Raw genomic sequence first — 12,782 nt, 5'->3', positions numbered from 1 at the left:
ACACTGAAAACACTGGTTTAACTTCCGACTCGGTTTGAGTGTGAGATCTAAGCGCTTGGCCTAAAGATGAGCTATAAAGAGTCCTTGCCTCACCCCCCAATTTGCCTCTGTAAACTGCTTAGCTGGTCAGTAGCAAGCTGAGCTGGAAAAATGTCCAGAGTTTAAAAATCAGCACATTTCACTTTTCTTCCTTTTCTACATAGAAGTTATACAGTAAGCATATATGGTGCTTCACACGTTTATTAGATAAGTATTTCACAATACTTAGAAATCTGTAGAAAAAAAAAAGAACAGGTTTAAAGATAAAAATGACTGAATTCAACATTTTTTATACCCAAACTTGAGCCGGCACAGTGGACTTCTTTAAAATTCAGAATCAGAATATTTTATTAACCCCTAAGGATGTGATGTGTTTCAATCATTAAAACCAAATCTGCTGTTCAGTAAACAACTGGAGTTTGGCAAATCCATTGAAAAATATTAACTGTATTTGTATTTCAGCATTAAAGCACCTGTGCAAACTGGTGGATAAACAATTATGTTTACAAACGTATGAGTTGAAAGCGAGAAAAAAGTCCCGACCCAAAAAATATCTCCCTCTATATTTTTCAGTAGCCCTAATCCCGTTCCATAATCTAGTCAAGTTTTGTCCCGACGGATTAAATTGCTAATCTATCCCATTTAAATCCACACTGCAATAAGAAACACCTTTCCACTCGGCTGATTATTTAACATATTCTGCTTTTTTACTGATAACTTACGCTGAATCTGTGTGAGCACTTATCAAACAGCAGCGATACGAGCTCATGTCAGAGGTGGCGAAGATGTGCGGAGCATGAGGCTGAAACTTACCCTCTATGGGAGCCAGGATGACACGTGAGTGGTCGTAGGCGATGACGTTGGCGTAACGATTCTTGGGCTTGTTCACCTCCAGGTTGGAGTGCTCCCAGGTGAACTGCTGGCCTGGATCAATAGACTGACGGGGGTGCAGAGACAGGCAGAACATGCACATGTAAGGAAGCAATCAAAAGGAGCCACAAGAGAAGCTGAGTAATAACAATACAACCTCCGTGCTATCACAGAAAGAAGAGCGGAAGATGGGGGAGGGAGAGATAGAAAGGTTGATTTCCCTGAGAGAAAGAAGAACACGGTATCATTACAATCTGCACGCCGACTGGTTCTGATACAGCAGCCGCACGCGGTACTTTATCAAGATCATTAATGCGCGGGGGTGCATAATGACAAATAACAATATTGATAAAGGCGACGGCTCTTCCCCCTTTGACAGGAGACTCGTGGAATGAGCCTCAACACTTGGGTGAAAGACAAATTCAGCCGTCTCTTTAAAAATACGAGAATTCTAGATAACTATTCCGCTCCCTCGCCAGGATAATTAAGTATTCCATTATGAGCCGATGTTTGCTCATAGGCGTCTGGTGCCGTGTTGGCATGGGGATGGAGGCTTGAATGATATTTGCAGTTGGGCCTGGAGAGAGCGAGAGAAAGAGAGACTGAAGCTGAAACTGAGTCCAATTGGAAACCTAATTTAACATGCAATCAGCACGCAATCATTACAGCAATGAGAGATTCCCTCTGTTTTAGCCTCATCTGGCTTTTTTCCCCCCTTCTCTAGCCTTTTTCGACATCCCCGTTTTCCTTATCAGCACGGCTCCATCTTCAAACTCTTCCACTTTTTATCTACTGTGTTCTCTCTGAAGTTTACTATTAAAGAGTCCTCCACCTCTCCCACTCCCTATATTTTTCCTTTCAGATCATCTTATGACCGACTAAGTGTGAGTATTCATGTCTGCATAAAAAGATTGGGGTCATTTCTCTCTTAAAAAAAACTCCCAACTCTCCCTCAGTGCAAAAACCTTCAAACAACATCCGTGTATTTCACATTTCAATATTTTTTTCCACAAATGACATTTAAGAAATTTGTAAATTTAAAAAAAATCGGCAAAATATTTTCTCTTGTAAAACTAGAATTTCTCCCCGTTTCTCCTCCTTTTTACCGTGATGATGGCTGAAGATGAATGACAGCTCGTGTCCACGTGACAGGCTTGGCAGGACGACGCCTCCTGAGCGCCTGACAGCAGACAGATAAACTCTGCGGCTTCAGTGTCATCACGCAGAGCCGCGGTTTGCCTTCCTCGCTTCCGTTTGTACTTGAGATTATCTTCTCTTCATCTCCACTCTCCCGCTTTCTCTCCCCTCGCTGAATCCTCATCATTAACCAAAACTTCTCCACCTCATCTCTCTCTCCCTTCTCTCCTCTCTGCCCTCTTCCCCTCCATTTTTTCCTCCGCTCGCACATCCCGCCTGGCTAAAAACCAATCAGTCAAAGCCCTGTAGAGCTGTGCTTGGCAAGCCGGGGCGCCGGCACGAGCAGCCATTCATCAAGAAAATAACAAAATTAAAATTACACTTCTCTATTTAATTTGGTCATTTATTTTTCCTGGGGGGTGGTTGTGCGAAAGGGGCAGGCGGACCGAGGGAGAGAAGACAGAGATGAGCTGGTGGTTTAAGGCTCTCTCAAAACCAAGTAATTAGAAGTTGAAGTTGCATCAAAGCGTCAACTTTGGCGTCACGTTTCTCGTCTCTCCTCCCCCGCAGAACGGAACAAGCTTGTCCATTTGGTATATAGCCCGGATGTGGATTTATGAATAATAGATACCCAAGAAATACAGGATTGCTATTAAAAGTCGTTATCCGCCAACATCCACCAGCGGGCATGATGACGGCAATCTGTGCTGGTGTACCCGCTTCCCACCTTAGCCTGGTGTGCAGCGAGACGACAGGCACAGTGATTTAGGGATGGTGGGGAGGGGATATTGCTTGTATGCAAACGAGAGCTGATTCAGCGCTCCTGATTTCTAATCAACTCTGGTGTCATTTATAACCGCTGCGGTCTCAGAGCTCAGACAGCTCAGTTATCCCCTCTGCACACAAACATACACACACTCCCACACATACCATGTTAAAGCCTGAGTGCCAGTGTGCGCTTTTCCCAAAATCACATTAGCAGAGGTCTTTCTTTGCCATGTGGAGGCTGCTAATGTATGAGATACTTGTTGTAAACACTGTAATTGCTCAAGTAACACCAGCTACAACATGCACATACGCAAAACAAGCAGAAAAGAAAGAATTCAAAAGAAGAAGCACGCGACACTAGAGCATACCAGATGAGACTGTCCTTTTTTCCCCCCAATGAAAACACAATTGGACAGAAATCAACACTGTAAGGCAACTTTCACGTTTGAATCGTTGGCCCACCCACCTCATATTCCTGGGAGAGTTTGAGGTTGTCGTTGGCCTTGAGAAGTTCTGTGTGTTCAGCCAGCTCTGAGATAGGGATAGGAGGATGATTCATCATACCTGCTCGCCAAAAACATAGAGAGACATTCCACACAAGGGAAGAAAGGAAAGAAAGTGTATCAGTACAGCACACGGGACACTGGTTCTAAACATTCACACATGCCATTTAAAGTACAGGTAACTTGTTTTTTGATCTTTGCTTAAATAACGAGGGACAATGGGTTTTAGTGATGAGGAAGCTTGAGCAGGACATCGTGAATGTTACACACAGTAAAAAAAAAAAGCAAAGAAAAATGTGCTGACTGGTGATGTTATACGCACTTGATTGGACCAGGCCAGAGCTCAAAAATAGCCAAGTTTATCTTGCGGGGCTGATTGATTATTTGCCAGAAAGGGTTGTGTTATACACCCGCAGACCAAATTGTAATTACTCCCACTGCAATCACGATGCTGACGGACAGGTGGACCAATAGGAACAAAAAGTTGCAGAGCGTAGCCAGTTATAGCTCAAACATTCAGAGGCATCAATAATTGTGATAGCTTGGGAAATTAGTTTAACGTGACATAAGAGGAACAACAAAAGGTTTTGATGGAGAGATCAGACGAAGGAGCCCCACAAATCATCACAAAGACCCCCATTTTGGTCTTTCAATCAACAGAATGCTCATGTTGACAAAATTGCCTTGAACTCCTCATTAGAGACAATCAAAAGTAACATTTGCTTTCAGCTCGACTGCGATCAACAAGAGATGATTTGAATAAAAACCTCACAACTCAATGGGAATACTGTTGAGTCGTTGAATGGTCTCGATCAAGTAGGACATTTCAAATTTAAGTTGACTTAGTTGTTTTTCACTAGCTGTACATGGAAAACACGGTGTTAGCGCAGCCTTAATCTGCAGTGCTCTGTTTGTGCAGCGTTGTTAGCACGGCGACCACTTTTCACTGCTGCCTCTATAAAAATCGTATTCTAGAATCGAGCCCTGACCTGGGGGGGCTTATAGGAAGGGAGGTGTGAGAGGGATCAGAAGGTTTAGGAGTGTGAATGATGCTGAGTGACACAGCGAGCTGCTCCATTTCAGCCTGCTAGTGCAAAGATAGCCTTTTCCTTCATCTGCCACTTTGCTCGGCATTAGCCGAACACTATCTCAATGACGAATACCCCAACGGTACCTTCCAATACCAAAAACAGGCAGTCCAACATACACTTCCACCCCTCCCCAAAAATCCTACTGCTTTTTATCCCAAGGCATTCACTAAAAGTACAAGCTTTTTTAAATGGGTGGGGAAAATTGTGTTTTTTTTTTTCCTCCTTGCTTCAATATCCACTGAATATTGTGTTGCAGCTACTATAATATTATCAGCACTGCTGTGCACTCCAGTCGCTAATCCATTTAGAAGCATAATGCTGAGGCCATGTAATGGAATATGGCACAACTGTAGATTGTGGCTCTGTCCCTGCACGCCGACTGGCAATACTTAGCACTTCCATATTTTTAAACACAAGGCCTCTTTTCCTGCAGAGCATTGAGGTCAAAAGTCAACAAAATGTTGACACCACCTCAGAAAAATTCAGGGTTAATTGGGCATGCAAATCGGCATAATCACATTAACCATCCTTAACTTTCCCTTTTATACGATGCTTAATACCCCCCTCCAATGTTACGGGGGGTCACCCGTGTTTTGTTGCGCTTAGGGGGGGGGGGGGGGGGGGGGGGGGGGGGGGGGACCCAACTCTCTGTGCTGACAGTATTCATTAGTGATGGTAATTTATTTTACACTGATATAACAATGTGGCAGTCTCAAGTACATAAAGATTACAATGTACACATGAGACAAATGGACGCCGTGGCATCTTCTGGGCACAGACACGGACATGCCGTATTAACAGTCTACTTTACAAAAAATGCAAACCACTTAAATGACAAACTTAATAGTTTCCCCCTATTCTTAAAGCCCATGTTGAGTTTGTGTTTCAATTAAGCATGTTAATTGCAAACCTTAAGGAAACCTTGTCGGGTAATAGCAGAACTGTTTGTTTATTCATACTTGAGTTTTCTCAGTGAGATAACAAAGCTCTGCGGCGGCGCTTTGGAATGAGCCGAGGTTATTAACGGCTTCTGCTGTAAGAATTCATTACGATGGATATCAAGGAAGGAGAAAAAAAAGGAAAAAGAAGATGAAAAATGAAATTTGGTTGTCAGTTTACTAGCCTCGCTTTCAAAGGAAAACCCTATCAGACGCTATGAGTGAAATAAGTAAATGTGTTCAAACGAGGGGCCCTTACTTCTCTTTGGGAAAACAAGAGCAAGAGGTTGTTTGAGGGGAGATCAAAGACTGTTTGTGTTGGGGTTTGTGCACGTGTGGTGTGTGTAGTTTTCTTTTCATGTGCACGTATCCCAATTTGTGTGTGTGTGTGTTATCCTTTTACAGTTTTTCTTAAAAAAAAAAAAAGTGACCAGGGCATTTGTTTACCTCAACTGGAGGAGGTAAGAAGCACTTATTTGCAGAAGGCTTATATAAGAGCCTGATGTAAATATGCAATTCAATTTGTTTGATCAGCATAATTAGTGCTGTTTGCTTTTTGGTGCCTCATTTTGCTATTAAATTTAATATAAACTACGTGCTTTATGCTCCAAACAAATGAATCTACCACACCTGAAGGCGCGCTGCAATGTTATTTCCCAGAAAATATTTAGCTTCTAAGCTAAACTTGACTGTTAAGCTTACCCAAGCAAAGTCAATCAAGGGCGAATTGCTGTTCTTTCTTAACCTAACTCTGAAGCAGTCAGCCCCCTCTCTCCCACAACGCTCAATCCCAAAGCTTTCCCCCCCCCTATCTATCTACTATCCTATTTTTCTCCCGCTGTAATCAACATAGTGATTAGTAAACACACGTCACAAAAAAACATCTAATTACACACTTCCAGTCTCCTGATCTGCAGTCGATATGCCTGAGAAATATAATCATTCTTTTCGAAAAGCCAAGCCGGTCTTTCCAAAAGCCTATTTATGATGTCGCGTATTTCCATTTTAAAGAGTCGACGTCTGCCTGTGGATAAGCAAAGAAAATAAAGAGGGAAAACTGGGGGAAGAGTAAAAACCAGAAACTCCTTTTTTTTCTTTCGGGTGATTCTTTTGTGGTGAGCAGGAGAGGGGGTGATCAAATGTCGAGCCATTGTTTGCCACTGCTTTAATTAATTCTGCTTGTTATCTCTGAGCACAGAAAAAGACCCCGTTGGTTCAGAATGGAAATGGAGCAGTGGTGGTGAAGGAGGAGGGAGACGGGAGAACAACAGCTTGGAGGTAAGGATTGGGAGGAAGAGAAAAAGGAATAACACAAGTTGTATTTGGGAAAAAAACCTCCACTTATTAACCAGCTATACATGAGCGGAAGTGATCGCACAGGTTATTTATGCATGGTAGATTAATGCACAGCCAACAGCCCGAGTGAATATTGTGATCCAATTAAAGGGAAAAAAAAAAGAAAAAGAAAAAACACACCCTAGTGGACCAATAGAAACAAACATAAAATTAATTAGTGCTCAAATTTTGCTGCATCATGTGAAAAAACAAACAAATGCAAATGATGTATTTGGAAATTGAGGCAAGCGGTGCTCAAATACCTAAAACAAAATAAAACACACACACACACACACACAAAAACCATACGCATATAAAGAAAGCTGGTACGCAAACTCTGAGAGCATAGTGACTAACTTTCATAGTCAAAATCTGCTTCACTCTGAGGACTGCTTAGACCAGAATCTGTGAAGGACAGCAGACATAAAGGAAATGGTTTCAAAAAGGCTGTAATGCAACACAAAATGCCATGTTAACAGAAAATATGAAATGTGCAACATAACACAAGGGCATGAAGTAAAACACAAGGGTAATATTACCTCAGTTCATCCCACAGGGTGGCCTAAATTATGTTATTTCAGTTTTCAGGCCAAACTGACACACAGACGTAATAAAGTAGGGCAAACATTTCCAAATCTTAACACAACTTCCCGTCCACCACCAATTAGCAGTCAGTGCCAGATTCCCACTTGGGGGCCGACTGGTTGGCTGAGGGTGTCAGCCTCTGTGGGCCCGTGGAAAAATTTCGTCTGCCAACCCCCATATCAGCGGCTATAGAGATCAGCGATAAGAAAATTGATTTGCTATATTTAAGCCTTTATAAACAGCAGTTGGAAAGGCCCCATCCGGAGGACTGTGAGGAAGACAGAGAAGGGAAAAACAGCTTATGTTTGCTGGTGAAAACTAACTCTGAAAGGTTCCTTTGTTTGTGGCTTCATGCCAAAGCACCAGGAGTGAAAGGTGTGGAAAAGTGTCCGCATTCTTGGCTGACAGCTGTGGAGCCGGAGCTGATGGGAGTCAGAGCTCCGAGGAGGGTGGTGACGGTTCAAAATCTTATCTGCTCCAGAGTAGAAATCCTCCGGGGCTCCAGCCGGCCGATATTACGTCCGTGTAGACACAGGTGTCCCCGACCGTTCAAGCAGAAAGGAGCCATCTGTGACAGTATTAACAGGACATGTGGCCAAGAGATGGCATGTGATGGGATGTGTCCAACCTGCCCATCAAGCAAAGAAAAATAGATTTTGCACAGGCTGAAAGCTGTCATCAGAGTGACAGGGTCGATCGCGTAATACAAAGATGGCAAGTTTTATCCAACTGAATCGAGATATTATGTTCAGCTTCACGTGTAAGAAGTGAGAAATTAATGGAACGGAAACAAGATTAGAAGACTTACAGGCTAAAGCGGGATTTTATTAACGAAAACAAAAACAAACAGTTACGCTTGAGTCTCCAAAATATAGCTGCAAAAACAAGCATTCATGGCTTTACATTGACGTCTATAGGAGACAAGACGTCACTGCAGTGATGCAAAAGGAGCGCAGTGAGATGAAGACATTGAACATCCCCCTCTCCCTAATTGATTTGTGACAATGACTAATTAAACCTAGTGGGTGGTGCTCTGAACCGCTGTCTCTAAACGTCATTCATCACAGCATGAAGAAAGTACAGGCATGTCTGATTATGTTCATACGGAAGTGTGTGTTATGTGTGTGTTTCCACAGAACTGTGAACGGGAGGACTTGGCCGTTCAAGTTGTTGTGACGTGAGAGTGATGCTTCTTTTGTAGATAAATATAGTGAAGAACATATGTATTATTTTATATGCTGTATGCAGAGGTTTTCTTTTGTTACATATTTGTCACACTCGCACGTTCTAGATAACCAAATGACTTTCAATATTAGACAAATATGTAAGAAAGGAATTGCACCCCCACAAAAACCTTGATAGATCATAAATTTACTGTGAATAACAACAGTTTTTGGAAAGCTGATTTCAGTTTTAACAGCCACAACAAGACTTGATTACTGCTAGACATGCTGAATCAATAAATCCCTTAAAAAGAATTTGTCTGACAAAGTGAGGTAGGCTAAAAGATCTGAAAAAGCAACACATCGTGCCAGGGTTTAAAGAAACAACTGAGAAACAAAGCCATTGGCATCTATCAGTCTGGAAAGGGTTACGAAGCTATTTCTAAGGCTTCGTGACTCCAGTGAACCACAATGAGAGCCATTATCCACAAATGGAGAAAACAGAATGAAGTGTCCCAGAAGCGACTGGCTCACCAAAATTACTCTAAGAGCACAGTGACGACTCATCCAGGAAGTCACAAAAGAACTCAACATCTAATTTGCACCTCACTTGCCCAAATTAAGGACAGTGTTCATTATTCAACATTATAAAAGAGACTGGGCAAAAGTAGCATCCATAATGAACAAAAAGAACACAGGCCTGTCTCGCATTTGTCAAAAAAAAAATCTTGATGAAGACTTTTGGGAAAATATTCTGCGGACTAACGAGACAAAACGTGAACTTTTTGGGAAGTCTGAGTCGCGTAATGTCTGGTGTAAAGCTAGCACAGCGTTTCATAAAAAGAACACAACACCTACAGTGAAACATGGTAGTGGTAGTGTGATGGTCTGGGGCTGCGTTTGCTGCAAGATTGTTTTTGATTTTTCATTAAATGGAAAAGTTCCATCGCTGCTGACATCAAGAGCATGGCACGGTCATGTCGATGCAAGAGGTGCCAAGTCCAATCAGCACGGGGTGCCCGGTACAAGCCTTTTCGGCCACTTTTTAGCACCTTCACGTTAAAGTTGTGATCATTTTCATCAGCAACCTAATGACTAAACAGGAGTTTTAAAAAGAGAAGAGTCCACAGTTTCCAAGACCCAAGAGGGAATACAAGTTTAGGATCACGACCAGGAGGAGGGTTGCTGTTTATTTTTTCCAAAATTTACTGGGTTGTGTGCTGAGTTCAACTTCTACTCATGATGGGTCTAATGGAAGACATTGAGTGCAAAGGTCCTGAAATGTGGTGCAATTACAATTGAGTGCTACATCAGGACATCAGGGCTGCAGCAGCAGAACAGTGTGATGCACTGAAGAATGCGTTCAGAAAGTGTTCCAAGCATGGCAGCTGCATTGGAGGCAGTGTGTCACAGCCAAAGGACTTCAGATAACGCTGAGGGATGGTGGTCAAATTCAAATCATGTTGCCGCAGTCACAGAACATTTTGATCATACCCCATATGACCCTCGGGAAATCGAACTCATCACATGAAAATGTTTATTATAAGTACATTTAATTATTTCTTTATTGCTAGTTGGAGCGTTGTGATAATCATTAACTATTGTAGGAAAAAAGCTTTAACTTTAATATAAAGAAGAGTAGACAAAGAATAAAATGATGAAGAAAAAAAAGCGAGCACTCTGGGCGAAAGGGAGGGCTTAGCTGCAGATAGACAGTAGATATCCACCGAGTCGTGATGCTTCATTACTTTGGCCCCATTTGCCAATTAAACCCTAGGCACAATGGAAGTTAATGACAAAACAAGTCACTCTGTGCCCCAAGGAGTTATGGGATGTCATTGTGAGGCTGTCATATCACCTACAGGCTTTTAAGCATACATGGACAGACGTGCACAAACACACAAGATGTGCGCACTCTCTCTGAAACATGATGCCTGTTGGAAGGCTAATCAAAAACATATTTTATGTTCCTCAGCACTAGGGGTCAGCGAGCACACATTGCCGTCACGGCATATGCTTGGCTGGATTGGAGAGGCCTTGGATAACTGCACGGGGAGTATGCTCATTTGAACAATGGTCGCTATTAGCTGATGGGGATGTTCACAAATGCTCACCGGCCCACTTAATTGGGCTAAAATGTCCATTTAAATTAAATTCCCCGGGTGCGGAGATAACGACAGCGTCCAATTCTGCGGAACAACGGCGAGGCTGTGGAATGAGAATGCTCGTCGAGTATAAAGACAAGTCTTAACATATACTGGTGACTGTTGTATAAAAGAGGGCAAGCATTTGTAATGAGAGTGACTGTTATTTAAGGAAGGCTGAAGGACAGCGGTAAGCACAGGAGAAAATCTCAAAACGTAAGAGCGGCCACTATAACATTGTGGTTACAGAAACCTCTGATAGGACTCTGAATGCCAAGCAAGATAAAGATGGGAACAGTAGCATTTCTCTGTAAGTGTCTCTGTGAGTCTCCTTGCTTCTCTGTCCTCTGATGTAAAGAAATCTCTCTTTCCTTCGAAGATACAAACTCAAGGCGGCATGTCCGGGCTGAAGAGAAATGCTTTATTTTGAAATCTGAGCCTTTTGATGGAGCAGAGACTGGCCATGGATGACAGATGGATTTCCAAAAAAACATCCCGGCTCGAAGACAGAAAGACGGCAGGCAAAAAAAATAAACGAAGGAATAAAAGAAAAGAAACAAGCAGAAACTAGGTTGGGTGTGTTTATTCTACTTATGGAGAATTGTCTCCCTTATTAGCTGTTTGTTTGGACCAATCTGTACAAAGGCTACTTAGATACATAGCGAGCTTTTATGCTACAATACATTTGGAAGGTAACTGGCCGACAGATGTGCCAACTGCATTTTTTTTCTTTGCACACCACAGCTTGTAACTGGACACTGAAACTTAACTGAAACAAGAAGACAGCATAAGAAAAACACTTCCACTGCGGCTAAGACCAGAGTCAACAAACCGTAGATGTCAGTGTGGTCAAATTACAGGAGGCTTGATGATAAAAAAAAAGGCAAACAAACAGAAAATCAATCTGAATGAAAGCCAGGGGAAAGATGTCAGAAAGCTATGGCTGGAGAAACCAGACTTTAGCGCAGATGATCATCAGAAATAAGGCAAGGCAAGTTAATTTATATAGCACAATTCAACAGCAAGGTGATTCAAAGTGCTTTACAGAAACATTAAAAAGCAAAAACAAATAAAAAGCATGATTTAAAATGAAAAAAAAAAAGGAACAGTAGATAAAATCAGTAGTTAGAATGTAAGTTTGGAAATTTAAGCTTAAAGTAAAACAGTGCGGATTTGGTGCTTTATTCAAATGCAGCTGAGAACAGGTGAGTCTTCAACCTGGATTTAAATAAACTGAGTGTTTTAGCTGATCTGAGGCTTTCTGGGAGTTTGTTCCAGATATATGGAGCACAAAAGCTGAATGCAGCTTCTCCATGTCTGGTTCTGACTCTGGGAATTGATAAAAAACAGGATCCAGGTGACCTGAGGGATCTGGAAGGTTCATACTGGGTCAGGAGGTCACTGATGTATTTTGGTCCTAAACCATTCAGAGCTTTATAGACCAGCATCAGAACTTTAAAGTCTATCCTCTGACGGACAGGCAGCCAGTGTAAAGACCTCAGTGCTGGACTGATGTGGTCCACTTTTTTGGTCTTAGTGAGGACTCGAGCAGCAGAGTTCTGAATGAGCTGTAGTTGTCTGACTGATCTTTTAGGTAGACCTGTAAAGATGCTGTTACACTAATCAAGCCTACTAAAGATGAATGCATGGACTAGTTTTTCCAGGTCCTGTTGAGACATCAGATCTTTTATCCTTGAAATATTCTTGAGGTGATAGTAAGCTGACTTTGTTATTGCCTTAATGTGTTTTTCTAAGTTTAGGTCTGCATCCATCACTACACCCAAATTTCTCGCCTGGTTTGTGGTTTTTAGATGTATGGATTGAAGTTCTCTGGTGACCTGTAATCGTTTTTCTTTGGCGCCAAAGACTATTACTTCAGTTTTGTTTTTGTTTAGCTGGAGAAAATTGTGGCACAACCAGTCATTGATTTCCTCAATGCATTTACCAAGAGCCTGTACAGGGCCTCGGTCTCCTAGTGACATTGTGATATATATTTGTGTGTCATCTGCATAGCTATGATAGTTTATTTTGTTGTTCTTTATAATCTGTGCCAGTGGGAGCATGTAAATGTTAAACAGAGGGGGTCCCAAGATGGAACCTTGGGGAACTCCACATGTGATACTTGTCTGCTCAGATGTGAAGTTACCTATTGATACAAAGTATTTCCTGTTTTCTAAGTATGTTTTGAACCAGTTTAGTACAGTTCCTG

At 42.1% G+C, this 12,782-nt stretch overlaps 1 protein-coding gene across 16 annotated transcripts in view; it reads right to left on the bottom strand.

The window, feature by feature from the left end:
• Positions 1-12,782, bottom strand: part of ptprsa (protein tyrosine phosphatase receptor type Sa) — a 230,880-nt gene that overhangs the window by 24,562 nt on the left and 193,536 nt on the right. For 10 of the 16 annotated variants that reach the window (XM_026143591.1, XM_026143595.1, XM_026143597.1 and 7 more), the window contains 3 exons: positions 7,039-7,086; positions 3,281-3,378; positions 853-976 (listed from right to left, as the gene is read on the bottom strand). In XM_026143591.1, the coding sequence (XP_025999376.1) occupies positions 853-976; positions 3,281-3,378; positions 7,039-7,086 (270 nt within the window). The remainder of the gene's footprint in view (positions 1-852; positions 977-3,280; positions 3,379-7,038; positions 7,087-12,782) is intronic. The other 6 variants (XM_026143599.1, XM_026143601.1, XM_026143606.1 and 3 more) reach the window with 1 other exon arrangement.

The sequence above is a fragment of the Astatotilapia calliptera genome, chromosome 15 (assembly GCF_900246225.1).
Source record: "Astatotilapia calliptera chromosome 15, fAstCal1.2, whole genome shotgun sequence".
In the NCBI taxonomy this organism is placed as follows: Eukaryota; Metazoa; Chordata; class Actinopteri; order Cichliformes; family Cichlidae; genus Astatotilapia; species Astatotilapia calliptera.
The sequence above is the reverse complement of the archived record's forward strand: the minus strand, read 5'-3'. Positions and strand labels throughout refer to the sequence as shown.